At 41.2% G+C, this 27,979-nt stretch overlaps 1 protein-coding gene across 2 annotated transcripts; it reads left to right on the top strand.

Annotated features, from left to right (window-relative positions):
• Positions 1-29: 29 nt before the first annotated feature.
• hmgcll1 (3-hydroxymethyl-3-methylglutaryl-CoA lyase like 1) lies at positions 30-27,943 on the top strand. Of its 2 annotated transcripts, none has more exons than XM_072676821.1 (9): positions 30-306; positions 2,529-2,606; positions 4,968-5,075; positions 5,449-5,544; positions 5,844-5,941; positions 6,819-6,882; positions 7,341-7,529; positions 24,139-24,264; positions 25,043-27,943. In XM_072676821.1, exons 1-9 carry the CDS (start codon positions 211-213, stop codon positions 25,139-25,141), a joined length of 954 nt encoding a protein of 317 aa, XP_072532922.1. In that variant the 5' UTR covers positions 30-210; the 3' UTR covers positions 25,142-27,943. The 2 variants fall into 2 exon arrangements, with proteins under 2 accessions (XP_072532922.1, XP_072532921.1); XM_072676820.1 differs by having other exon boundaries at positions 5,844-5,992.
• Positions 27,944-27,979: the final 36 nt, after the last annotated feature.

Genomic DNA, 27,979 nt, shown 5'->3' with positions numbered 1-27,979 from the left:
TCCTATTCCTTTGCCTACACTGACAGGGATGCAGGGATGCTGCTACCATAGTAACCGCTGAGTCATTCTATGTCTACTTGTCATCGGGCTTTGATGTGTTCCCTTGTCTCTATGCCTTTGGAGCTGGTGCATAAGATATTGAATCACCACACGTGACAAAGCATTCTGGGAGGGAGGCGTGCTTGCTAGCTAGCTTAGCAAGCTAGCTGAATGGGTAACATGCCCACCACCGTGAAACACTGCCTGAGCTGTGAGGCTCTCGTGGGGGATTCTACCTGGCTGTCATGGCTACTGGAGGAGAAGAAGGTGGGGCTCTACTTCTGTGCATGTCCACTGCATGATTTATACAAAAGAGAATGGATTAGTTCACCTATACGTTTGCAGCACTACTGGAGCTCTATTTCTTTTTATGGGCGGTTCTGTAATGTAATGTGTGGGATTTGACTGGCTGATACAAGATCTGTGTATCTCTGTAATTACCACTAATAGTCAGGACTGAATCATCATAACTCAAATGTCCATATTAGTGACACACTCAATTACAAAATAGCAACACCATGTCAATTAGCAGATTATTATCTAGTTTTATAGTTCTAAAGGCCAAATCTAATAGTTATTACAGTGTTTAAATGATTTTTGTTGTAAAGAATTGTAAACTAAATATCCAGCTAGCATATGCTTTATTTTACAATAGACAAAGGTGAGTCCAAGGGGCCTTAAGAGACAGGGGCTCATGCTATTTTTAGACTAGATACAAGGCCAACAGCCATGCATTTTGCATTGTGTCACATCTCTCTGTTGCCCTAGTGAATATTCAGTGTTTTAACCCAGTTACTGTCTGTTTGAAAATTAGGAGTGAAACATAATTTTTTCAGACAAAGAAATCTATCAACAGCAAAAATCAAAGTGATTTCAGATTGTTAATGGTTATTTGAAAGTAATGGTAAGCAGGTAAGATGCTTTTTTTTAGCATCAAAAATTAACTACTGGCCATTTGCAAGCTTGGAGTACAGTGTAAGACAACTCCACAGCAAATAACCAACTTGTTAATGACTAATTATAGTCTTTATTATATGTTGTTAATATTCCATATAGTATGTTATCAGTATTATAACAGAAAGGGTTGATTATTTGTAAAACACACATAATTTGTTAACAATACTTTTGAAAATGACTGAGTTATCCTCATGTACCATAAACCCAAAAAAAATTAAATGCAGAGGGCAGCATCTGAATCAAAGAAGAAGGTATGCTTGGCACTGTGTCTCAGTACATTTTGTAACTATGGCAAGGAGTGGACAATGTGGCAAAATGTTATGACACATTTTCACAATCCACAATAATCACAAAAATGACTTTCAGACACTATTAGCACCAGAGTTTAAAACTTGTTATATTATACTCTTTGTAATTAAACATGTCGTTGGTCAGTCACCATCAAGAACTACCGTTAACCATTTATGTTTTTTTTTTAAGGCTCTGCCTTGGCAGAGCTGCTTTTTCTAGGGACAGTGGTGGCTCAGTGGTTAAAGCTCTGGGCTATTATTGATAGTGTTGTGGGCTTGGCAAGCTGACGCTTTTGGGCCCTTGAGCAAGGCCCTTCACCCTCTCTGCTCCCTGGGTGCTGGAGTTGGCAGGCCACTGCTCTGGGTGTATGTACGCATGCTCACTGCCCCTAGTTCACTAGTGGCAGTTAACAGATGGGTTAAAATGCAGAGGACATGTTTTGTTGTACATAGTACAGCGACAAGTACTGCACAATTACAATTACACCTTTTAAACCTTTATGTCTGTGTTAAGTGCATGTTCACTTTAAACCAATGTATGTAAAAACAACTATATGCATAAGAGGCATCTAAAAGGTGCAAAACATTTTTAACATTACTGAGATGAGATGAGGTTTGCTTTGGACTGTTTTAGTCATCACTGTAATGAGTGGGTTAGTGGAAGTGTGTGAGTTTAGAAACTGAATTTGAAAGCTGTCTTAACTGCTGATCTTAATGAGGTATGCAAAGGCAGACCACTGCAATGTTATTTTTAGGGGCAGCTTCCCCTGTACATTTTATATTTAACCACATTTCAGAAAACATTACTACAGTGTGCATGTAGTTAAATGGCAACCCATCCAGGGAGTGAGAGTACAGAACAGGGCTGCCATGTTGCAGCCCCTCTTGAGCAACTTGAGGTTAAGTGCCTCAGCCACTGAGAGTAGCTCTCCCTAGAGTAAAACTGAGGTTTTATTGCAACTGAACTACTCGCCATGCACAGTCTCATTGCCTTCCCCAAAACCCAACCCAGATATCTGAAATTAACCTTGAGTTTTACTGTTAACAGGAAGGAAATTGTATACTATAAATGGCCTGGCAATGAGCTACGGATCTGGACCTTTTGACTCAAAGCGCAAAGTCATACGCATCATTTGAGAGGAAACATAGCACAGAAGATGTCTTAAGCTGCCTGTCAGTTTTTCCAAAGAGCATTGTGGAATGGCCATGTGCTGCACCCCCTTATTGTTATTCAATTTGCAGGGGCCTGAAGTTCGCAGTTTTCCAGACTTTGTCAAAATTGTGGAAGTTGGGCCAAGAGATGGACTTCAAAATGAGAAGGTAGGGTTTTTCCTCAAGAAAAAAACACTGTAGAAAATGACAAATGAATAGTCTTACCAAGTGAAAACAGACTGAATGTAGGCAATACATAATATTACTTCAGAAGATGCATTTTTGTTCTTAGCTCCCATAGCTATCCAATATCTTTGCTTACCTTTATTGTCCCCAAAGTTCAAAGTATATAACATATGCTGTTTTTAGATTAGTTTTAGTTTTTTAGATGAACCCATTAAAAACCTATTTTATCTTAATCCACATTTTAGAAAACATTACTACAGTGTGCATGTAGTAAAATGGCAAAACCACTGCTCTATTTTGCTGTTGTGGCCCCCAAATATGAAATATGAGGCAAAGAGATGCATTTTTGTTATTTTATTACAGCTATTTAAGCAAGTCAATTTAAAATGTACTTCTGTTGATGTACTCTGTTTTCTTTGCAACCTGTTCTCTGTCACACCTGTATGGTAAGATCAGGAACAGCAATTATGATTAATTTCTCTGTATTTTATTAAAAGACCAGAAATCCTGCCGAAACAACACTCACTTATAGTAAAAGCCAATGAGAAGCTGCTTCATTTTGTTAAAACAAATGTTTGCCTATACATGATTATGAAACAAACCTTTACACTGTAAAAGTACAGGCTTTAGTGTGAGGATGTAATGACAGAAAGTTATTGGTCTGCTGGTAGGCCAAAAGTGCTATTACAAAATTCTGTTACCAAAGAATAGCCCCACCAGTTTATACTGAAGTATCGTTACTGAAAAATATGTCTTGGTGTGTAATAAGCTTTGGAGTGTTAATAGGTTATCTGGACAAAGTACTATGCAGTTTAGAAAATGTACCCTGAAACAAATTCTAGTTATGGGGTACTGTAGCCTTGACAAAAACATTTAAACCACCTGAATTACTATGACAATTACTTTGCAACACTATACTTCCAAATTTAGCAAGCACTACCCAACACCATAACAATCAACAGTTTCTAGGAATTCAGTTGATAAAAGGCATAATTATTTGGAGTAAAAACTGTCTCCTACGTAATAAAAACATGTTTAAAAGCCTTTAATCTTATGCAGCATGTACTTGTCTATAATATAGAAATTAAACTGAATCTGAATAACACAACTGTTCTTCCAATGGTTTCATTCTTTTTAATTGAATATGTTCCTACAACATTGGTCCTTCATTGGTTGATTTATCCATTACTATCCAAGATATTTCACTTATTTGTTCTCTTTTGGATATATTTGAGTGTAGTTAAAGTGTTCTAAGGTTTATCTCCTGTTATGGAGATGTTTTATTATTTGATCAAATGCTTTCATGAAGTGAAAACAGACAAGGTTTGGAAGTTTTCACTATTTGTATTGTATCTATTAAATCATGACTTTCCAAATTACTTTCATGGCAGGACTCACATGTAGAGATTTTAGAGTGTTTGTGCTGAGATGACAATAAAAGAATGAAATATAAGACTTACACCATTGCACATGTAGCAAGACTGTAAAATAAACAAATAATAAAATAAGGGTACTTTATTCTGTATTTGGATACATTTAGTTAACTTCAGTATGAACAAGTATGAAAAGTATTTTGTTAGAATTGTCAGTAGTTTGGTGGTCCCTCTTGTGCCACCAATACAGCTTTGACCCATCGATGTATGGACCCACTTGTATGGATCTCTTGCCTCCTTTTATATGGCTCTCTGTACAGTGTTTGCTCCTTCACAATACAATTCTAATAAATCAGTTTGTGGTTGATGTAATTTAATTGGCATATGTTACAATACATCAGTTGAAAAACATCTGTACTGGTTACAATTGTTCCCCACTCTTTAGTAAAATACCGGTTTCAACTGTTTAGTTGTTGTTGTTAAAGTTGTTAAGTCTATTGCATTTTGTAAGTTTAGCTATTGGTTTTCCCTAACAAGCGCATATGTTCTAAGCACCAGCCTTGCTCAGACACATGGTTCACATTTTCCCTTCACCTATTGTATTGTTGAAGTGAACACAAACCAACCCTGAAATATCCAGGAAACATGACATGGTACAACCATATGGCTCACATGTTATGTATTTAGCCCGAGTCAGTCACGTCTTTATCGTTGCCATATTCACATATGCTGTAGCTCCAGAGATTGACTTGATGACAGAGTTAGAGTTCCTTGACTGATAGCACACTGTTATACCATGAGCATCATTTCAGACAGAAAACTTTGAGTAAGTGCAGCAGGTGTGCGTAGTAAATTATTCCCTGTGCAATCAGAAACCTTCTGAGCGTCACTGTCTAGCATTCATGCGCACATCTCTATCCTTGGCCAAACCTTAAACCTCCATTTCATTTTTTTTTTCTATTCCCCTCAGGAAATGGTGCCGACAGAGGTCAAAATCCAGCTAATAGACATGCTCTCCCGAACAGGCCTGTCTGTGATTGAGGCCACTAGCTTTGTGTCCTCAAAGTGGGTCGCTCAGGTAATCACCCTGCATTGGGAGCTGACTGAGAGCGCTGACTGATTTACTATAGGGCTCATTGTCCTCCAGAAATGCGCAGAGGACAACTTGTGCTTGGACTATTTCAGCTATGCCTGGTAACCTGTACATGCTGCTTTGCTAGAAGACTTCCAGCACAGCAATGTGCCAACCAAAATAAGAAAACCATGTCTTTGAATTGGCAATTTTACAGTAAAACAAACAGTCCCTTCACCATCAGATTTTGCAACAATTTAAAGAATCACTGCCAGATTAAAATAATGTTAAAAAGTTTTAGTGTAAATGTGATGTGGGTGTGTGTGTATGTGTGTGTGTGTGTGTGTGTGTGTGTGTGTGTGTGTGTGTGTGTGTACAGATGGCAGACCACACTGAAGTGTTGAGAGGGATAAACAAGTTGCCTCATGTCAAATACCCGGTCCTGACACCCAACCTCCAGGGCTTCCAGGCAGCCGTGAGCAAATGTTTATAGCATTTACATTTATTTACAAGTGACATTTGCAGTTTGTTCACAGTGTCAAGACACTAACACTGCATGTTTCTCTACTGTGTGCATGCACTCCCTCTGCCTGTGCTTCAGGCTTTAATAACATCTTGCACAAGAGTGCTGGAATCATTGGTGATTTTTAACACATATTTATAAATGTTTATCCAGTGTCTCTTAATTGCTTAGCTGGTTAATCGAGTGAAGCATGTGTTGCAGGCCTGTGTGTACTATTGACTACAGGCCTGATGAAGTGTTTCCTGTTAAAGGTTGAGGCAGGTGCAACTGAAGTGGCCGTGTTTGGTTCTGCTTCAGAGACCTTCAGCAAGAAGAATATCAACTGCTCCATCGAGGAAAGCATGCTGAGGTTTGAGCAGGTCATCAGTGCCGCAAAACAGGCAGGCATACCAGTCCGGGGGTGAATGTCGTTTATATGGCTATAACTCTTTCTTCTTATAGGTCTTCTTCTATAAATTTTTGCTGCTTTTATTAGATGCATTTTTGCCAGTTTCTTCTAATGTTTTGAAATGAGGTAGCAAAATTGTGATTCCAGAATTAATGAGTAAATAAGTTAAGTTCCAGATGTGCACGCATCCTGGTGCTTTTGTATCATGTCGCAAGCACAAGTCCAGATGTGCCCAGACCTTTCATTTTGGAAAAAAAAACATTGTGAGGGGGGGGGGGCACAGGGCAAAACTGCACAGAGAGACACACCACGGCCACACATGAGACTGACACTGTCGTTCTGGCAAAAGTGACTTAATGTCCGCTGTTGGAGATGACTTAAAAGTGTTGCCATCTCTGGGGCCCGGAGAGAGTCTGTGGAAAATCCGGTAGCAGAAACTGAGGGATCGTCTAACAGCCAAGTGCCCAAGAGAAACATTCTCAACTTTTCACTTGTTTGTCCACCATTTCAAGTAGTAAATTTTTTCCTTCCAACATATGGAAAGCACATATAGCTTTTAACTTTGCTCCCCTGCATCATTTCTCATTTGCCACTGTCAACGCTATTGGAACTATTTTACACAGCGCTTGACACTGGCCATATGTTTCGCCTGCCCTAGCGCATTTGGTTTTATTCTGTGATGAATGTAATCTGTTGTAAAAGCCCTTTGGCAGCTGTGGCCTCGTCCTCGCCTAGAAATAACATTTGACGTTACCATGCTGAATTTCATTCGTATGAAGCTTAGAGCATGACCCTCAGCATGTACAATCGGCCTCTGCATGTTTGGCTTTGTTTGCAGCTATGTTTCCTGCACTCTTGGCTGTCCTTATGAAGGAGATGTACAGCCGGCCCAAGTGACAAAGGTAAAAAATTTGTTATTAAAAAAACAAAAATCTATAAAACTATTAAAAAAACTAAAGTATTAAGAAAAGGTGCCAAATGGGTTGTTAAAGTCCATTAAAAGGTGTCATAAGGAACCAAAAGTCAATGTCAATGCTCAAACAACCCTTTTGTTCTTTATTTGTAACTTTAATTTAAAGAGTAAGGTTCTGAAACCAGGACAAATGTGTGTTTAGGCATGCAGACATGTAAATGTACTAAATAGTAGTCAATCATCCAAGCACTGCATGTCCTTTTTCTCCTACCTCTAACAGTTTCATAGCCCCTAGAGGCCCTTATTACGTTGTTTGCTGTAAAAGCCACAGCGTTACTCTGGCCCTCAGACTGAGCCTTCTGTGTGCACTCCCCCACTGTTTGTTTACTTTTCCTGAGGGGATTTATGTTTTTACTGGCTCCTCTTTCCCTCCGTTTCTCGGTCCAGGTGGTGAAGCGTCTGCTCGAGCTGGGCTGCTATGAAGTGTCCCTGGGGGACACGACTGGCGTGGGCACGGCTGGCTCAATGGCCGCAATGCTACACGCTGTGACCACAGAGGTGCCTGTCCATGCTTTGGCAGTGCATTGCCATGACACTTACGGCCAGGCCTTGGCTAACATCCTGACCGCACTGCAGGTGAGCTGGACTGTGAATACTCTCTTTATGCTTCACATGAAATACAAAGGTGAGTAACGCTGAGATATTATATTTTGGCAAGCATCTACGGTAATTTGAACAAAAGGGATAGTTTATAACACTGTAAAAAAGTATAGTCACGTAAGGTTTTTCGGTAAAGAAGTAGTGTAACACATTGTCATGCCCTCAGGTTCTCCCTCTGCCTCCATTGAGTCCTTCAGTACAGTTCCCATAATCCCTCTCAGTCTGACATCTCCAGCACCAGCAGTCTTCAACTCTCTAATCAGGAACTCTCTTGCTCATCATCCCCAGAATACTGGTCATTGTCACTTGTTCCTCATTACTTGTTACCTATTTAAACATGTTTCCTTACACTCTCACTTTGCGAAGTATTGCCAACTAATCTGTTGCACACCAAGCATTACTTTCTTTAGAAGTCTCTGTTTTTGACCCTGTTTTTGCTATTTGTTCCTTTAGTTTGGTTACCTGGTTGTGTTTGATTCTTAGTTTTCTGTCTCTGGCTTGCTCTATGCTCTACAGAATACAGATATAGATGATAGAGAATGCTACTTCCTTATCTATGATAGAGAATGGTACTTGTGTGGACTTTATTAAAAAGCATTGGTCAGTGTTTTATCTGTACTTGGCTCATAAAGTCATCTCACTCTTTATTCAGCCTGAACACCAGTGCCCACCTTTCTGAGACATTTTTTTCCCACTGAATATCTTGTAATTTTAGAGTTACCATGGTTGAAATAACATAATCCATTAATTTAGGGAGAGTTTCACTCCTGGTTCCCCTATTGCCATGAAAACTGTCTTTTCAGTCAGTTACTGTAAGTTTCTGATGTACTTTCCTGTGTTTCTTTAGGTCTTTAGTAAAGTTAATCATATAGAATTGCCAACTCACCATCTTGTTTGTGTAGCAATGAAAACACATAGAACCCAAAACCATACTGTCCATCATTGTTGTAGCTGCTATGAGATATTGATGTTGAAATTGATCAAATCAACAAACAAGAGAACCCCCCGTAAACAATGCAGGGCAAGAAGTACATACTAGCTCAGTATAAGGATTGTTTAATTTTAAACCCGGGCACACTCTTTACTTATGTCTAAATACCCAGGTGAAACCTTTGAAACTTTATTGTTATGCAGTACATATTGGTGGTAAAGCATGTTGGCTGATATTTACTGGTTTGTAGCATCTTATAGCATACTATATGTTCCCAGTGTAAAACCCTCAGAAAACGTCCTGCTGGCAAACATATGCCTTTACCAGTCCCATCTAATCCCTAGGCACACTTAGCTATCAATTTTTTAACTGATTTACCAGAATCCCAGGGTTATACTTTTCTAGGGGAGTTTGTTTCGTTCCACTTTCTCATCCACCCACTGCATTCCAAACAGCAGAAAGTATTTTCCATTATGTTTTTCATTTGTTTGGTGTTCCTGGGGACATTGTTCCTGATACAGGAGCTCACATCACATGTCTGGTCAGTGTTTATGGAAAGACCGGGAAGTTTTTACCTTTCTACTGCTATGATAAGCCTCACCACTGGGCTCAATCATAACCCTGGGCAGAAATCTCTTTGGTTAGTTCCACCAGTTTCAGCTATTTTCTTGGATTTTTAAACATCACATTTCATCATCAATGATCATAACCATCTGTTAAGGGTAAGGACAGGGTGAGTGGCAGGTCTTGAGAGTGATAGATGTTGCTTTGACTTTTCAGTTGGTACACTGTAAACACTGTAAGCTATATTTATTCTTTTATACTTACTATACATAAACCTTTGTAAGTCAGTCTACTAATTACCATAAATGGTGATGTGAACGGAAGATTTTAAGAACAATTATACATTCATGGACGCAGAAAAGCAGGGGACGTTTGTGGATTTGTGTGGCATGTTTTGTGGATTTGGGCAAAAGAGGAACAAAAAAGTTCCCCTAGGAAAAAAATGCAAAGAGAAGTCAGGAGTGCTCCCAAAATCCATGAATAGTACTAAATCTTCCCTTTCTGCAGTCTAATTAGTAATTTACAAAGACATAACATGTGACAACAGATTACACCTGCTATGTGGCACATAACACATGTACACCCTGAATCTGACTTGTTTTCTTTCTTTCTTTCTTTCTTTCTGTCCTTCTTTTTTTTATTATTATATCTTACGGTGGTGTATTTCATCACATCTCTCCTCTTAAAATCTCTCTAAACCTCCAGACATGGTGAGACAGAAACAGGCCTGCCAGAGCCCTGTTGTCCCTTCATCGGCCCTTTTGTGCTTTCTTTCACAGTTTGTCTTTGCTGTGATGCTCTTTGGGGGCTGGGCGGGTCAGCAGATGTGAAGGGGTCGAGACAAAGGCTTACCTATTGGGTGTCTGTTTCATATGACAGTGGCCTGGTCTTGACAAAGGCCGAGAGCTGGAGGGGAGAGCAAGGCTCATGGGGGTGGGGCTGGATGGAAGGGGGGTCCAGCTCATCTATTGCTTAGCCACTGAACCTCCATGACAATGGTTCGCTTAAAGGCCAAGGGGGAAATTATCCTTTCATCACCCGCTACTAACCACCACATGGAGAACGGAGCAGAAAGGAAAACCCCAGACTCTAGTATTCCTGCCTCAGCTCCTACCACCCCCTCCCCCCACTCCACCGTTCTTTCCCTTCTTCCCGTCTTTTTGTTTATCCATCTCTTCCCAGCTGTAACTCTGTAACCCCAACTGTGGTCGGTGCGCTATAAAACGTGGCCATGAATCTCCCAGGCAAATTTTTTTGGAGAATGGGATAACATGACAGAAGGACCAAACAGAAAAGAATAATCTGAAAGTGTAATGTAAAATAAATCTTATTCCAAAGAAACTGCAAGGTTTTCACTGTCCAGTATTCACACAGACCTTCAGATTTGCCTGACAGCCCAGTTCTGCAATTGAGATAAAACCTCAAATCTCTGTCAAATGTTTTTTACATTAATGGAAGTTTGGCCTGGTATTTCTGTGCAGCTCAGGGAGCTAATAAAATCAACTGTTAACACCTAGAAGTGATAATTAGGTGAAACCCGAGAAAGGCCCAGATGTTTTTTCGACTCTATTGAAAAAGTGCTGTTTTAGAGTGAGTGGGTTTTTCCTAAAAGCAGCTCAGCTTTATGCTGGTGGTAATATGCTTTGTTCACATTGTCACTTTACATATAATAATTCCAATTTCATTATAATTCTTATAGCATACATAAGTACAATTGGGACATGATTTGGTGTTAATGTGTTGGTGGGGTAATGTAATTTTATTACACCACATCTGTGGATTACTGATTCGCACAGCTTAATAAATCTACCTTGTAAATCACAAAGGTGTTTTTTTATGTTTTTGTTATGTTTGTAAGAAACATTATGATAACAACTAGGAGTGGCTGCCTCTCAGTTAAAATGAAATACATTTTTGTGGCTTAACATTTTAAATGTCATGCAAAAACCTCCAAATCTCCAAAATGACAACTTAACTTTCAGTGGAGGTCAATGTAAAAATATTTTATTCCAAGTTATTTTGGAGGATGTCTATTTGTCCATTCATCAGGTAATTGTAGCATAATATAAAGAAGAACTGAAAAAGCAAAACATGACATACAAGGCTTTTGCATGTCAACATTAAGATTGCATCAAAATGCCTTTGTATGAATTTAATTCAGTGCATTGACTTTTAGCACTATGTTCCAAAGGTCTGCAAAAAAACAAAAACAAATGCAAAAAAAATCCCATATTGGGTCACTGTATGTATCTACATTACATATTAGTCCAATGCTAAAATTAGCTAAGATGTAGGTGTAAGTCATATTTATATACCCACACGTAAATATACTAGATGAAGAAAAAGGACAATGTCAGAATGCTAGCAACCATGAGTTCTGGTAGGAGGTAACTATGCTGGTAGGAGGTAAAGGGGCAGAATTCCTGGGAGTGAATCAGCAATCGAGATGATTTATCACACTCACCCCATGAGTGCGGAAAATAATAACTGCCTGCCATTTGTTCTTCTCTGCTCCCCCCACACTGACCCCCAACCTAAAAAAAGTGCTGGAAATTAAAGATTTTATCATACCTTTTCATTACAGGGTCCCTGTAGTCCCACCACCAGCTGAGCTAGAAATTAATTCTGGCAACCCCACCAACTCCAAAACACTTCTGCTTTTGTTCATCATAAAAACATGCCATGCACTTTGTATTCAGTTTCTCTGGAAGGACTAAAAAGATTCATCTCTGGCAAACAGACAAAATCTAAACAACATGGCCATTGTATGTATTACATACGACGTTCATATTTAAAGTCTCAGATACATCCACAGAATACAACATGACCAAGCAGCTTAAGCCAAGTATAGTCGCTCTGTTCTTGCTCATCAGTGACAGCTGTGAATTCACAGCCAAAAGAAGATTTAGTTTGCAAAAAACACATTTTCCGACCACAATTCAAAACCAGAGAAGCTTAAGGTTGTATGTAAGAAAGTTTGCACTTTTTCGTAAGGTTAAAAATGTGAGAATATTCAATATTAGGCAACATTGTGCAAAAGCACATCTGAAAAAAAGCAATTTATCAGGCAGTTAACATTTATTTGTTCAAAGTGATTAAGAGATTGAATACAGCATAAAAAACACAAAGTGACAATAAAAAAAAATTACAGAGATTGAGAGTATATCCAGATGGGACTAAATGATCAGTTCAGTGTTAAACAGTAGGTAATTTTGGACTCAGTGGACAGTGGACTAGGAGGAATAGAGATGGAAATTACATCACTTAGGAGCTCCAATTAAAGAACCAGATGGAAATTGAATCCTGTCTAAATAGGCTTTTTATTTGTGTAAAAACATAATACTGGACCAACAGAATTTCTTGAGAAATGACTTGAGTAAACTATTGTTACATTAGATTCCATTCAAAGTTAAGATGTTAATGTTTTTTTTTCTTCTCTTGTAAAATTTGGCCAAAACATTTTTGGAGGTTTTGGCCAAACAGTGAAAATAATCATCAGGTGTTCTGTGTATAATTTCCCACAGCTTCCCAAGGTCCATTAGATTTATTCCAATACAACAACATTTTTAAATCTTCAAACTAAAAATCTTAAATCTAAAAAGAAACATCACCTTACCACATCACATTCAATAGCAACTGACTGCAGTTTTTTTGTGGTTGCCTTTCACCTAAATACCTCATGCATTTAAAATTAAATTTGGTCAAGTATAAATACATTTTATAGAGGTGAGTGGGAAGAAGCAGTTTTATGTTTGTTAGGCAATCAAAATTTTCTATTACTGTGAAAAAAACAATCATGAAATCAAATGAAGAAGTGAAAGCATAAGCAGCTCCTAACCACTTCAGCCCCTTCTGCCTGTGGGGTAATCAAAGCATATACCTAAAGAAGGCTGACCTGACAGGAAATGTGTGACCTGAGATCTGGGTAAATGACCCATGTTTACACTGCCCACGGTCCCTGTGTTGGAGGGTCAGGGAACTGAAGCCACTGCTGTCTCAGGGGTCCTGCGGTTGTGGCTGGGAAACAAACTTGTTGCTCAGTTCCTTCGACCTTCTTTTAGTGAAAACAGAGAGAGAGACTCTCAGTGGCACATGGTAGAGATGGAAATGCAGTTTAAAGTCTTGTTGAAATGGTTTCTGGATATGTTAGGATATGGACAGCAAAGAACAGAGTGAATTCCAAAGTGCTAGTCAACCTCTGTGAAACAGAGCCACATATTTTAGCACCTCATTTATCTTTCAGGGTGTATCTCATAGCTTGTGACAATTCACCTTAATTCAACACAATACACACTTTTGGGTTTATTGTGGAGAAAATCCACCCCAGAGGTTACAGCTAAAGTGGCACTATTAGTTTATACTGTGGTGATGAGATGTAGATCTAGGGCTAGATCAACTTTCTCTTAACTTCAACAAGGCAAAGCACAGAACACATTACTGTATTGCACAAGTCATTCTTCGCCTGTGTCCACTTGCATGTTTGCTGCACTGTATCCTAGTCATTACAATGGAGAACTCAGCAACAAAAACTTCAGTAGATTTCTGTTTTGTACAAATAAGTGTGACTGTACCATAGATCTATGAAGATTAAGATTGTTCTTTACATACAACCCACTTAGATAATTAACAGTGGTACTTAAGGTTCCAGTGTAAGTTGCACTTAGAGATTGTGATTGACTACATGTGGTAGCTTTGCTGTGCCAACATAAAAAATCTCCTAGAAAATTTATCCACATTTTTTTCATCTTGTAAAATGACCCATTACTACGTTCAGAGGATATCAGACCTATAGAGGCAAAGAAAAGACTACAGGCAACTCATCTTAGAGTAAAAAAAGTAAAATGTCATTTGAATACCTTTAATTGACATCTGAACCAAATGTACATGTAATCACATGTAATCTTCTGGGTACAAGTGTAAATAACAAAAGCAGTGAGGTTAGTAGACTAACAACAATATAATTAGCAGACTCATGGAGGGAACAGCCTGAACTTAAATGCATAAAATGTGTGATTACTTAGGTGGACTTATCAGGGCCATTTCCCCTACATTCAGTCATTACAAGCTTTAGTATAATGGCATATGAGATTGCTTGGTGCCACATGCATTATATATATTTGTTCTTTGCCTTCATTTTTATAACAGAAACAGCATAGAAATAGGAGAGATCCAGTGCAGCTGAAAGTGGCAACAAAATATGCAAGTGGACTCAGTCTATAGATTTATACATTGGTCTCCTTCACATCTGCTTGTCCATGACTCCATGTGCATGTGGTATAGGTTTTACATCCACATTTATGTTTGAGTCACTGTGGAGTAATTTCTTTACCTTGGCCTGCAAATGTACTCCTTCACTAGAAAGGGTATTCATGGTCTCAGGCCTCCTGGGTTAAAATTTCCAGATTTTTTAGAACACAAGACATTAGTTTTTTGGGCTTCCTAATGATCAGAAAATAATATGGTACCAGGAAATGCTTGTTTGTTTATTGCAGGGAGGTGCTGTCCCTGTTTGGAAACTTGTCAGAACACTGAGTTACCTACAACACATTCTGTCTTGAGGAATATCAGTTTTAAATCTTGCTGTACGTATAGCTGTATGTACCACAGTGTAGATCTGTTAACACCATACATGTCTGATCTTACCCCTGTTCTTCTAGACTTTACCACCAGCCCTCCACCAACTCTTGCACTACTCTATAACCTAATGCACGTCTTTGTGAGAATGCCAGGGCTCTAAGATCTTCATGGAATCAGTGATTTTTAACATGGCATCAGCTCATTGACTACAGCTCTGCAATGATCATCCCATATCTGGGCTGTGTCTTAGCACCATGAACATGCAAAAAGGACTGTTGTGTTCTTGGGAAGAAATTCCTTGCCAAGTTACTTGCCAAGGATGAGATAACTGATTTATGCAAAAAATGAAAGAATCACCTAAATTCACATTCAATGTGAATGTGAAATGTCTGATTTCTGGGTAGTCGACTTAGTTAGACTTATTCCTTTTTTTCTGTTTTTTAACCCTTCGTATGAAACAGTTTTTGAACTTCTATGCCTTGATGCCTTCTCAAATCTATGAGAATCTAATTGAGTTTAGGTGATTAGTTCATGGTCATTTTTATTCAAGGTCTTAATCAAAGGTTGCTTGTGCAATACCCATAATTACCCATAACAGGTCTCTAATTATGAGTTCGAATCTGATAATTAGTTGGACCTGATGTGACGTTTTTCAATGCTGACAGTTTGGATTTCCTGATCTCTAAACCAAGGCTCTTCTTGACTCAGCACCCTTGCCTTTTCTTCTCTTCTCCAAAGACCTAGACCAAAGCCAACAACATGCTGTTAGCTGATGGGATGTGAGAAGATCAGTGCAGTAAATTAGCACTCGTTGTTTACATCACGAAGACTGTCTGCCCAGTACAATATCCGCCACTGTCATGAGTCAGAAAGGCTAGGTCTGGAAATCTGCAGCTTGGTGCATAGCAGCATGGCTCCCTCCCCCATCCTGCCAACACAAACAGTAATTACAGCCTAGTCAGACAGCCCCTTGCTCTGAAACAGGACCTGGGCCATGAGAAAAAAGCTAGCAATTGAGGCTGCATTGTTAGCCAAAGTGAAGGGAGCTCCCTTTGTTTTTTCTTCCTGCTCACCATGCCCTGAAGGGCTCAGAATGCAACTTCTCACTGATGGGTCCTGACACTTTGCCGAGGTCAGAGGCAGGATAGTAGCGTTAATTTCTCTGCTCCATAGGACAGCCCTCCTTCCCTTCCACTACCACCACCATCACCACCCTCCTCTCTCCTGCCTCGACATCTGGCTTTGCCTGAGAAGCTGGAAAACATATTTAATATTCTCCTGACAGTGGAGCGGGACATGAGGAAAACATTCTGATATCTTAATCTGCATTGCCTCTGCGAAATAAGAAAGAAAGATACAATTCGTAAGGACAAATACAAAGGGTTGCAGAAGCTTCTGTAACAACCCCAGAGGCTGGAAAGAGCTGTAAGTCCACATTCTCCAAGGGATGTGCAACATGTGACTGTTTACCCCAGCTGCATGGAGCCAGTGAGGCAGCAGATCTGCCTGTTAAAGGCCTGACTTTTTTCATAACTTCTTGTCATGGGTCAGATGATTAAGAGAAACATCTGCAGTGAAAACAGGTAAATTAACCATTTATTGCTCACTACTTTGCAGATAACCATATATGGGCCATGCATATGTAATAATGTAATTCAGATGAGAGTTTCAAATAAATTTACTTCAATAAAATATGCAGTGTTGACCCAATCTAAGTTTTACGTCCCACTTCCTTTATAATTGATTGTGTTGGAAATTCTTTGCAGATGTTTCCTCAGAGAGTGTTGAAAGATTTTTTGTAGATGTTTTCACTAAAAAATCTAATTAACAGTTTGTTAAAATGCTTTGAAAGAGAGCATGTGAAAAATTAAGCTGTTTTGATTGGCTGGTTTACGGCACTGCAACGGTTCAATGGAGTAGCATTGCATAGCATGACCTAGCCTAGTTCAGCATAGTATTGTAGCATTGTATCAAGTACATTGTAATTCTTGTAACTCTTATAAGCACATTGTAAGTCTTAGTGTTAGTGTCCTAGATAGTGTTGCTGTCCTCTTTGTATGGTACAACTCCCCAGGTTTTCCCTTATGTGTATACCTGCAGTGCACTTTCACCAGTTAGCGTTTCTCCTCTGGGCAACTTAACATTAGCTTTAATCCTTTAGATTTAAACCTTTTTAGCCTGGCTTCCATATTCTTCTGAAATAGGTGTTACATTAATGATGCCTTCACATGCTAGTCTGAAGGTCCTACTTAAAATCTATTCATACATTTTCTGTGATGTTTAGGTCTGTGGCTGTGAGGGCCATTCAAAAAGTTTTAGTTTGTGTCTCTTCAGGTAGTTTATAATGTTTTTTAGGTAAGTTTGGATCGTAGAAGTTATCCACTTTCAGCTTTAAAAGATGCTTTGTCATTTGCATCCAGGGTTTGTTGGTATTTTGTGGAAATAGTAATTTTCCTCCACCTGTGCATTGTTTTCAGTGATATTGGTGGCAACACATTCCAAAACATGATTGGAAAACATGAAAACATGTTTTAACACCAATGTGTGAGCAGGCAGCATGTAGGGCAGGGGGCCCGGCCAGCAAAGTAGGAAAGCTGGTGGGGTTGGAGCAAAGAACTCCAAGCCCCAGAATTCACAGCGGTAATCAACGCTGACCAGACCCACATTTACATTTACATTTACGGCATTTAGCAGACGCTCTTATCCAGAGCGACTTACAAAGTGCTTTGCTATTTACCCAAGAAAACCTTCGCTAGTTAGAATAGGCTAATAATTCAAAAGATACCTCTAAGCTTAGACATTGCTAAACACAATACAATAAGGCGATCATAGAACTATTCGTCCAAGTACTCTCTGAAGAGGTGGGTCTTCAGTCTGCGTTTGAAGACAGCGAGCGACTCCGCCATTCGGACACCCAGGGGCAGCTCATTCCACCACTTTGGTGCCAGGACAGAAAAAAGCCTGGACGCTTGTCTTCCGCGGATTTTGAGGGATGGCGGGTCGAGCCAAGCCGTACTTGAAGCTCGAAGGGCTCTTGGTGCGGATCGGCTTTTGACCATTGCCATCAGATACGGAGGGGCTGTTCCATTCTTGGCTTTGTAGGCCAGCGCCAGGGTTTTGAATCTGAAGGAAGGAATCTACAGGAAGCCAGTGAAGAGAACGCAGCAGTGGAGTGACATGGCTAAATTTTGGGACATTGAAGACGACCCGTGCCGCTGCATTCTGGATGAGTTGCAGGGGCCTGATGGTGCGCAGAGGGAGACCAGCCAGAAGAGAGTTGCAGTAGTCAAGTCTGGAAGTGACGAGAGACTGAACAAGCACCTGGGCGGCCTGTCTAGAGAGGAAGGGTCGAATTCTCCGGATGTTGTACAGAAGAAATCTGCAGGACCGAGTTACATTTGCAACATGACTTGAGAACGATAACTGATCATCCATCACTACACCAAGGCTTCGGGCTTCAGTAGAAGAAGTGACCAGTGAGTTCTCAAAGGTGATCGCAAGATCGTTTCTTGGTCCAGCAGTTCCCGGGATGTACAGCAGCTCCGTCTTGCTGGGGTTGAGTTTGAGGTGGTGAGCCGCCATCCAAGAAGAGACGTCGGCGAGGCATGCTGAGATACGGGCAGAAACCTGTGTGTCAGACGGTGGAAAAGAGAGCATGAGTTGAGTGTCATCAGCGTAACAGTAGTAAGAGAATCCATGAGAGGATATCACTTTACCAAGAAAGTGAGTGTAGAGTGAGAAAAGAAGAGGACCAAGAACTGAGCCTTGTGGAACACCAGTGGAGAGACTACAAGGAGCGGACGTGTCGCCCTGCCACGTTACCTGGTATGAGCGTCCCTGCAGGTATGATGCAAACCATTGCCATGCAGAGCCGGTAATTCCAAGACCGGCAAGGATAGACAGAAGGATCTTGTGGTCCACTGTGTCAAAAGCTGCGGAGAGGTCAAGAAGGATCAGAACCGAGGACAGTCTGGCAGCTTTAGCTGCATGGAGCTTCTCTGTAACTGCAATGAGAGCAGTTTCAGTAGAGTGTGCAGCTTTGAAGCCAGACTGGTTAGGGTCCTGAAGATTATTCAGAGTGAGAAAGAGAGACAGTTGGTTGTAGTGTGGCACGGTATAAATACACCCATCCAAACACACTTCCCTGTCGCACCTTTGTAGAGGGGTGAACGGTAACAGTGGGTTTAAGTTGCGAACAGAAAAGAGAAAAGAGAAAAGTTGTGAACAGAAAAGTGAAAAGCTCTGTAGCAGAATATGCTATAGACTTTCGCACTCTGGCAGCGGAGAGTGCTTGGGGTGAAGAGGCCTTGAGGCCGATTTTTCTGCGAGGTCTCAATAGCAAGATGAAGGACGAGCTAGCCACTCGTGACCTACCCTCTACACTCGAAAACCACATACGTCAGAGGGCCAGAGAAAGAGCACGTAACCCTCGTGCTACAGGTTTTTGGTACCAGCAGCCAGTCAATCCCACTTGGGAACCCCCACCACGGAAGGCTCCTGAGCCCATGGAACTGGGAGGTGCTTGGTTACCTGACCATCTACCACCTCGACCCGTCCCGGGGGACAGGTCTAAGACAGTCCTTTGTAAGTCGGGAAACGAGAGGGTCTAACCCGAGCGGGGGACTCTGTCTTAGACCATGTGTCATCCCCCATCTCAGGACTTCACCTCCCGGTTACTCTAGCCTGGACCTCAAACATTAATCGCTGACAGCCTTTGTAGATTCTGGGGCTGCAGGCAATTTTGTGGACAGCTCACTGGCGGCTAGTCTCGACTTTCCCATGGACCCCCTGGAATGCCCACTACCCGTCCATGCCATAGATGGGAGGATTGTGGGATCTGGTCCTGTGACCCATCGCACCCAACCGATAACACTGCGGATTGGGGCGCACACTGAGCAGGTGGAATTGTACCCCTGGTTGGAACTCCACAACCCATGAATAGATTGGACAACCCGTTCAGTCTATGCTTGGGGGCCACATTGTCAGGGGGCCTGTCTGGGTAACAAGGAAGGACCCCCTCAGAGAGACCCTAAGCCAGAGTCAAGCATTCCTCATCTGAACAGGGTTCCTGAGGTGTACTGGGATCTCTGCGCTGTGTTCCGTAAGGAGGAATCGCAAATCCTGCCCCCTCACAGGCCTTACGACTGTGCCATAGATCTCCTACCGGGGACTACTCCCCTGAGGGGGCGCCTGTTTGCAATTTCTCCTAAACACGATCACTGTAAAGGACCGCTATCCCCTCCCCATCATGTCGACTGCTTTTGAGGCGTCAGTCTTTACCAAACTGGACCTACGCAGTGCCTACAACCTGGTCCGCATACGACAGGGGGAAGAGTGGTAAACCGCTTTCATCACCCCTACAGGGCATTATGAGTATCGAATCATGCCTTTCGGCCTTATGAATGCGCCAGCGGTTTTCCAGCGTCTTATCAACGACGTGTTACGGGAGGCCTTGGACCGCTTCGTATATGTCTACCTCGATGACATATTAATATACAGCCAGTCCCTGGAGGAACACGTGGGACACGTCAGGCGAGTCCTCCAACTGCTCTTGGAGAACCGTCTCTTCATCAAGTTGGAGAAGTCTGTGTTCCACACAGAGAGTGCCAGACGCCTTATCCCGGCAGTGGGAACACCGGGGATCCAATCCAGAGCCAGAACCAATCACCCCTGCCTCTCAAATACTTGCTCCCCTCCGCTGGAGCATTGAGCAGGACATAGTGCAAGCCCTCCGTTGGGAGCCTGACCCCGGGGGTGGTCCTCCTGGTCCGCAATATGTGCCCTCCGCAGTTCGCCAGGCGCTTCTGCAATGGGGATATTCCTCCCCATTTTCTGGCCACCCAGGTGCGGTCCCGACATTGGAGTTCCTCCGGAGACGCTTCTAGTGGCCAGGAATGGACAAGGACACACGTGCCTATGTTGCCTCTTGTGAAGTGTGTACCAAAAACAAGGCACTCCGGTCCCGACCACCTGGCCTTTAACATCCATTGCTGACTCCGGCTCGTCCGTGGTCCCATGTGTCCCTGGACTTCGTGACAGGTCTTCCACCATCCAAAGGCAACACGGTTATAATGGTGGTCGAGGACCGTTTCTCCAAGGCATGCAAGTTTGTGGCATTGCCCAAACTCCCCTCGGCCCAAGAGACAGCAGAATTGCTGCTGCAGCACGTGGTGAGGGTGCAAGGAATGCCTTGCGACCTAGTGTCTGATCGGGGACCTCAATTCGCCAGCCGGTTTTGGAGAGCTTTCTGCCAGTTGATGGGAGCCACAGTCAGCCTTACTTCAGGTTTCCACCCTGAATTGAATGGACAGGCTGAACGAACCAACCAAGACCTTGGCCAGCTGCTCCGCTGCTTGACGGCAGGGAATCCAGCGTCTTGGGTGGACCAACTGCCCTGGGCAGAGTATGCTCACAACACGCTTTGGCACTTGTGCCTGGGTATGTCTCCCTTCGAGTGCCAATTTGGGTACTCTCCTCCCTTGTTCGAAGAACAAGAGATGGAGGTGGGGGTTCCCTCTGCTGTGCAGCTTGTCCGTCGATGTCGTAGAACCTGGCAGAAGGCTCGGGCCACCCTACTGGCGACCTCGAGGGCCAGAAAGCGGATTGCAGATCGCAAAAGGCGTTGTGCTCCGTCTTTCCGTGTGGGTCAAAAGGTGTGGCTGTCCACCTGAGACCTCCCGCTGCAAGGTGTCTCGCACAAACTGTGCCCTAGGTACTGGGGCCCTTCAAGATACTTTGGCGAGTGAACCCAGTCTCCTTCCGGCTGCAACTGCCCGCAAATATGAATGTACATCCCACCTTCCATGTGTCCCGCCTGCGTCCATTCGTATGTGGGGCCCCTGCGCCTCAGGCCCGGCCCCCTCCCCCTCGCATGGTGGGGGGTGCCCCGGCATACACTGTCCAGCGTTTGCTGGATGTGCATACGGTCCGGGGTGGTACCCAGTATCTGGTTGACTGGGAGGGCTACGGGCCTAAGGAGCGTTCCTGGGTTCCGGCGCGCCAAATCCTGTATCCTACACTGATCAGGGATTTCAGGCGTGATCATGCGGCTGGTTTGGGGCCGCCGGGTGCTGTCCCTAGGGGGGGCGGTACTGTGAGCAGGCAGCATGTACCGCCTGCCACCAGCAGGGGGCCCGGCCAGCAAAGTAGGAAAGCTGGTGGGGTTGGAGCAAAGAACTCCAAGCCCCAGAATTCCCAGCGCTAATCAACGCTTACCAGACCCACCTGTGGCACGGTATAAATACACCCAGCCAAACACACTTCCCCGTCGCACCTTTGTAGAGGGGCGAACGGTAACAGTGGGTTGAAGTTGCGAACAGAAAAGAGTAAAGAGAAAACTTGTGAACAGAAAAGAGAAAAGAGAAAAGTGAAAAGAGAAAAGTGAAAAGCATTTGAGTTGTTAACAGAAAAGAGAAAAGCATTTGAGTTGCTGTCTTTAGTTTGAGTAAACATCACTCCTGATTTTTCCTTTGTTCGTTTTCCCCGCCGTTTTCTGTGTTGCTTAAGATCAGTGTTTATACTGCCACCCCTCCTAGCTGTGGTGGCACAGTGGAAATACACTGGGCTCCCCTTACCAGGGTTGGGCGTTCAAGCCCAACAGTCACCAAGCACACACCACAAGAGAAGTAGTTCCATTTGATCATAATAAAACAAACTTAAACTGCACTTGAGTCCAAACCCCACATCACACTGTAACACAATGCTTCAGAGATGCCAAGCTGTTCTTTTGACTCTTGAAGGTTATATGCCCTCTTTACTTCAAGTTACAATTCTTTAAGGTTCTTTGCAGCCACTTTCCAGCCACCATAGTTCCCCTGAAATGCTATTTTCATGCAGCAGTCTTCACAGACTGCAAGCTGAAAATGCCTTCCTGGGGGCATTGATTACATCTTTAGACAGTTGCCTTAGAAAAGTCCATGTTTGAAGAGTCAAAAACCACACCAAATATTTGTTCAGCTGACAGTTCCTAATTACATACAAGACTTTGCAACATTTAGGAGGATGGGTCCCCCTTGTGAGTCTTGGTTCCTCCCAAGGTTTCTTCCTCCAGCTCTGAGGGAGTTTTTCCTTGCCACTGTCGCTGTTGGCTTGCTCATTGAGGGTCTGAGATTTTTAATGTCTTTTTATTTTTCTACTGTGTCATTTGGTCAATAGTGCCCAAACATTTGCATAAGACTGCACATTTACAGCATTTGGCACACAGGTAGGCGAACATAGCATATGGAAACTAGCCCAAGGTCTCTATTGGTGCAGTGCAGTGTGTTTACTTGGCCATGGAATTGAACTCTACTCTGCAATGGGGAACACTGCTTTATAGCTCATAGTAACAGAATTAGCTCGAATTAAGGACTTTAACACCACAATTTTAATTGATGATGTTTTTGGGAAGTGGAGGATGGAATGATTCTTAGTCCCAACAAGCAGAACAGCAGTTTTGCAAACATGAACATATGAATGAAATGAGCGCAATGTCAAATCCTGTACTAAGCTACATTTTGTCTGGGCTTTTGGTTGAGCAGTCCAGCTCAACCAAAAGTTCAGACAAGCAGGAACAGCCTAGTACGCATCATTTAATCTCACAGAGGCCAGACACTTGCAGTCTCTTTCTCACACAGCTGCAAATTTCTACAATTACAATGATTATGGATGTTGCACAGTTCAGATAATTGGGAAGTTCAGAGAGACAAAAGGCACATTTTATAACTGATTTCTTCCTATGTAAGGGCCATATTTATTCAGTACCAAACAATTTTAAAGTACATGAAAGTTGCTTTTTCAATGTTTTCAGACATAACATCATGAAAAAAGTTAATTTCCCTCTCGCCAGAACATTCACAAACCAATGTTACACATAAGCATTCCCTACTTAACCATTTATACCCCATGTATATCCCATCAGCATATGATGATTTGGGAAGAGACTGTAAGAGAGGGCAAGGGACAACTTGGAGGACTTTGGGCTGGAGTTCAAGTGGCTTCTGATTTGTGGTAGGAAGCCATTTCCCCCTCACGGTGGAACAAGGTGGAGATGTTTTTATAAGACATTAGATAGAGGGGCATCCGGCATGTTCCTCCTCCAAATATTTTGGTATTTCAGAGCACCACCTATTTTACTTTATTTTATGTAAATCAATTTAAATACAAATTTAGATTATTGTGCATTCTGAGCTAGTATGTATCCAAAGTATGTATCCTTGTAGGCACATAATTGGCCAAAAAAACATTCTGATTTCGATTTGGAAAGAGTTATTAAATAAATATAATTATAATAGTTATAATTCCTGGATATAAAATTATAGTAGCAACATATCCAAGTTTGCATAATCCCTGGTTTGACTGGACAGGTGCTTCATAATGTACCAGATGTTCTATACATAGCCATTTCCAAGAAAGAGAGCCACATTGAAAGTGCCCAGTGCAGCAGAAGATAATGCCCAGCATTGTTCTCAAGTTTTGCACCCTCTAGGCATGGAGTTGGATATTGATTACCCGTTTTTCATGTCTCATTGGCAGATGGGAGTTTCTGTGGTGGATTCCTCAGTTGCAGGCCTTGGAGGCTGCCCATATGCCAAGGGGGCATCCGGTAATGTTTCAACAGAAGACGTTGTGTATATGCTACAAGGACTGTGCATTGAAACAGTGAGTGGGTTCTTTTCTTCTTTTCCTCTTTTATTTCAGCCATAAAGGGAGTGATTCATTGTTTGTTAGAGCACTTTGAGCTGTGGTGCAGTGGAACTGATGCAGCATCATCTGGAATAAGAATGAGATGGGGTGGTGATTATCCAATATTCTGACCTCACTAATGACCTCAGCAAGGCTCTAAAATCTGGACAATAGAGTCCGCTACTGCAAAAAAAAAAGGATAAACTCTAAATACCCCTGATTTCAGAATAAACAAAAGCTGGTGTCCCTTTTACTTTTGTCTATATAATGATTATTGGTTTGGAAACAATAAGTTAGCACTTTTTTCTGAAGCATTAAACTACAAAGTAGAGGAGAAAAAAATACAATAAGTATATAATATATAGGCCTTTTAAACTGCCTTAATATGATTGGATTTTAGTGCATCTGATAACACATAACACATTGTGTATGATAACCACACACCTTTAGACTAATGAAACAGAAGTGTTTTCTGAAACAGTAGTTGGCAACTAGTCCCTTTAGGGTTTTTAAAAGTAGTTTACATTTACCAAAAGAAACTTCAGAGTTTTTGTTTTGCTGAATTGTTCCCAGCACATACAAACCTGATATACTAGTGGAACAGTGTTTGTGGTAAATATGGTCTACAGTTTCTCCCACACCCTTATCCACACCCATCTAAAGTCTGACAACCAGTCAGGTTTCTTTTTCTATTGCACCCCCTGCTGTAAATCCATCCTAACTACTGCTGTGTTCAATCCTTTCTGTTCTGCAGGGAGTGGATTTGTCCAAACTTATAGAAGCAGGAGAATTCATCTGCCAAGCTCTAAACCGCCCCACCAACTCCAAAGTTGCCCAAGCTACTAAAGTCTAAGCCAGGATTTACCATGTCTGCCCCCAAGTGGGATATAAACACGTATGCCTTTATTCAGTTTTCAATTTTAATGGGTAGTTACTGTGTTACTGTACTGTTCAAAAGTCAGAGAGCACCCTTCATTTTGTGAAATTCAGTTTCAAAACAGTGATAATGTTATTCATTTTTTCAGGAGATATTTCTGGGTAGATTAGATATGTGTTTGAGATTGCTTGGGAAATGTGAAAAATACTCCAAGATTGAACTTTGGAGGTGTTCAAAAAACATAAAGCAAGTCTACTGAAATGGAAGTTAATGAATGGAATCTATAGCAGTAAAGAGTGGACTCACTTAATGCTATACATCTGATATTATAGTTGTTGAGGGTTATGTGTAAATATATGTTTCTGTTTTTTTTCATGGAGCTGAAAAATGAATAATGATTGTTTTGTTTGGAAATGAAATAAAGGTGGTCTCTGAATTTGTGCACGACACATATCATAAGTTTCAGTTGTACTGAATGCCTAAAATGAACTTCTTTCATGTGATGCCAGAGTCTGGGTGTTGCATACTAAGCTGCTGTATGAATATCTGCTCTGTTTGTAAGGGCCAGGAGTGAGGACACCCTGCTTGGGAAAGTTAATCTTCATGTTTCAGTGGGGGTCTTCCCCAGTTCATTTCCTGCCGAATGTGGTTGCAATTAGATGGAAGCCAATGCAGGGTCACACAGGTCGTGGCAGGTTTAAACCAGTAAGAGCTTGATCATTATTTTCCTCACTAAACATTTTCATTTCCTTAACAGACTTGAAGGAGTAAGTATGCAACGGTAAACATGCTGAGGCCTCAGTCTCCATCATCCTAAGTAACTGCAATATATCACTACACCTATTGTATATTCCAGTTTTACAGCTCATTTATACTATGCTAAAAACCTGAACTCTGAATGTTGCCTACCAAAATATCTGCCATTCAGCTCTCTCTCAGTGATGCATACCATTGTCATGGCATTTAAGAAATGATTTGGTGAAAAATAAAATGTACAAAATTTCCACTACACTTTCCAATCATGTTTGGAATCCACATTTTGCTTCTTTAGTTTAGTACTGGAATTCCAATATTGCTAACAATCACTAGAAATCAAAGTCACCCAATCATCAGCAGACCTGCCTTACAGAGGGCTTTCTATTGATTTTATTTGTCCAATGGTCAGCTGATTGAAAGAAACCTCATCCAGGAAAACAGGTAAATTTATTTTTAAACATTTATTGCCTCCCACTCTGTAGATAACATCAGCTGTAGACCATATTTATATCCCATTGTCTCATGTAGATAAGATTTTCATTGAATGGCACTGAAATCCCAACCCAAGTTTTAAAATCTAAATTTCTGTCTCTATAATTGTTAGTGTTTAAATCCGTGGATGAGGAATGTTTCAGTGAATATGTAAATGAACAGCTTGCACAGTATTACTTTTGAACTCAGTAAGTTTCCATATAAAACTCTACCCTCTTTTTTTCAGATTTCCAAATTTTTTACATCATTACATATAAAACCTATATCTGTGATGTTTCAGCCCACTGAAATCTGACACATAAGCTTCTGTAAAATGAACCATTTTACATCAACACACTCTGAATAACTACACCACATAACTTTACATTCCAACGTTTGGAGTATTCAGAAACTGAAACCTCTGTGGCATACCCCTTGCACAGGATTGTTGATGTGGTTTAGGGCACAGTGTGACTTACAGTGACCTAGAAAAATGAACAAAAGTTCACATAAAATCTTACACTTGAGTGATCAAACATTTATGGGAACTGGTTTTAGTATGGTAAAGTATGGTGATTCTATTTTTTCTTTAGCATGCCAAAATGTGCATTTATCAGCAATATACGCTTCCTATCTGCTGACTTTTCTGACCTGTGGGCAAAGAAATAATAAGGGACTTAGAATTTTATAGGGTAGTTCAACCACTTTGGGTGACTTTTGACTTGTATTGTTTGTTACCAATGTTAGACTCTCCAGTGTGCAACTAAAGAAGCAATACTAAGGTGGCCTTGACTAATCGACTACATTTGATGTAAGTGAAAAAAATTGTTTTGTAACTAACCGTAATTAAGTTGCCTTACCCTATCTGTGTCTTGATGCTAATTGTAACTTTAACTAAGGACATCTTCTTACTGTTAGGTACATTTATTTCAGCCTGCTAATGTTATGTCCAAAACATTAGCTGGACATTCTGAGAACTTTGTAAAAATCATTTATCATGTACTGAGTTGTTTGTTATTTATTATGTAGGTTCCCAATGCCCTAAAGTAGGATTTGAGCTAGAGGGAGGGGAAGCATCCTAAAAACAGGAAAATGTCCAGGGTAAAACATCAGTTAAACATTTACTATAATAGAATGAGGACATTCTTAAAAATCATACCATATTCCTTTATACCATCTGTGGGACCCTACAGAATAATATCTTTACAACTTTCAACACCTTGCTGAGAATGTTTTAAGGACATTTTGATATCTTTAAAAGTGATTCCTTATCTGCCTTAACTAGCAGCTTAATGTAAAAATGTGGTTCATTTTAATTTTCTGTATTGTAACTGAATGTTGAATGTTGAAAATACTTTAAATGCTTTAGTGTAGGCTCTTACAAATACATGTCAGATTTGTAATGTGTCTATTTTACTACTAAAATTATACCACATTGTTTAAATACTAACAGTTTTGAACTTTGAACTTCTAAATGAACAAGACTGTTCTATTCATACAGAAAATGCACCTTATGTATGTTATTTCCATCTTAGCCTGCCCTGAATCTAGTAAACATAATGCCTTAGAACATTTTTTTTGTCTGAA

This window comes from Salminus brasiliensis, chromosome 4 (assembly GCF_030463535.1).
Source record: "Salminus brasiliensis chromosome 4, fSalBra1.hap2, whole genome shotgun sequence".
Taxonomy (NCBI): Eukaryota; Metazoa; Chordata; class Actinopteri; order Characiformes; family Bryconidae; genus Salminus; species Salminus brasiliensis.
Note: the sequence above shows the minus strand (reverse complement) of the source record. Positions and strands in the feature narration are given on the sequence as shown.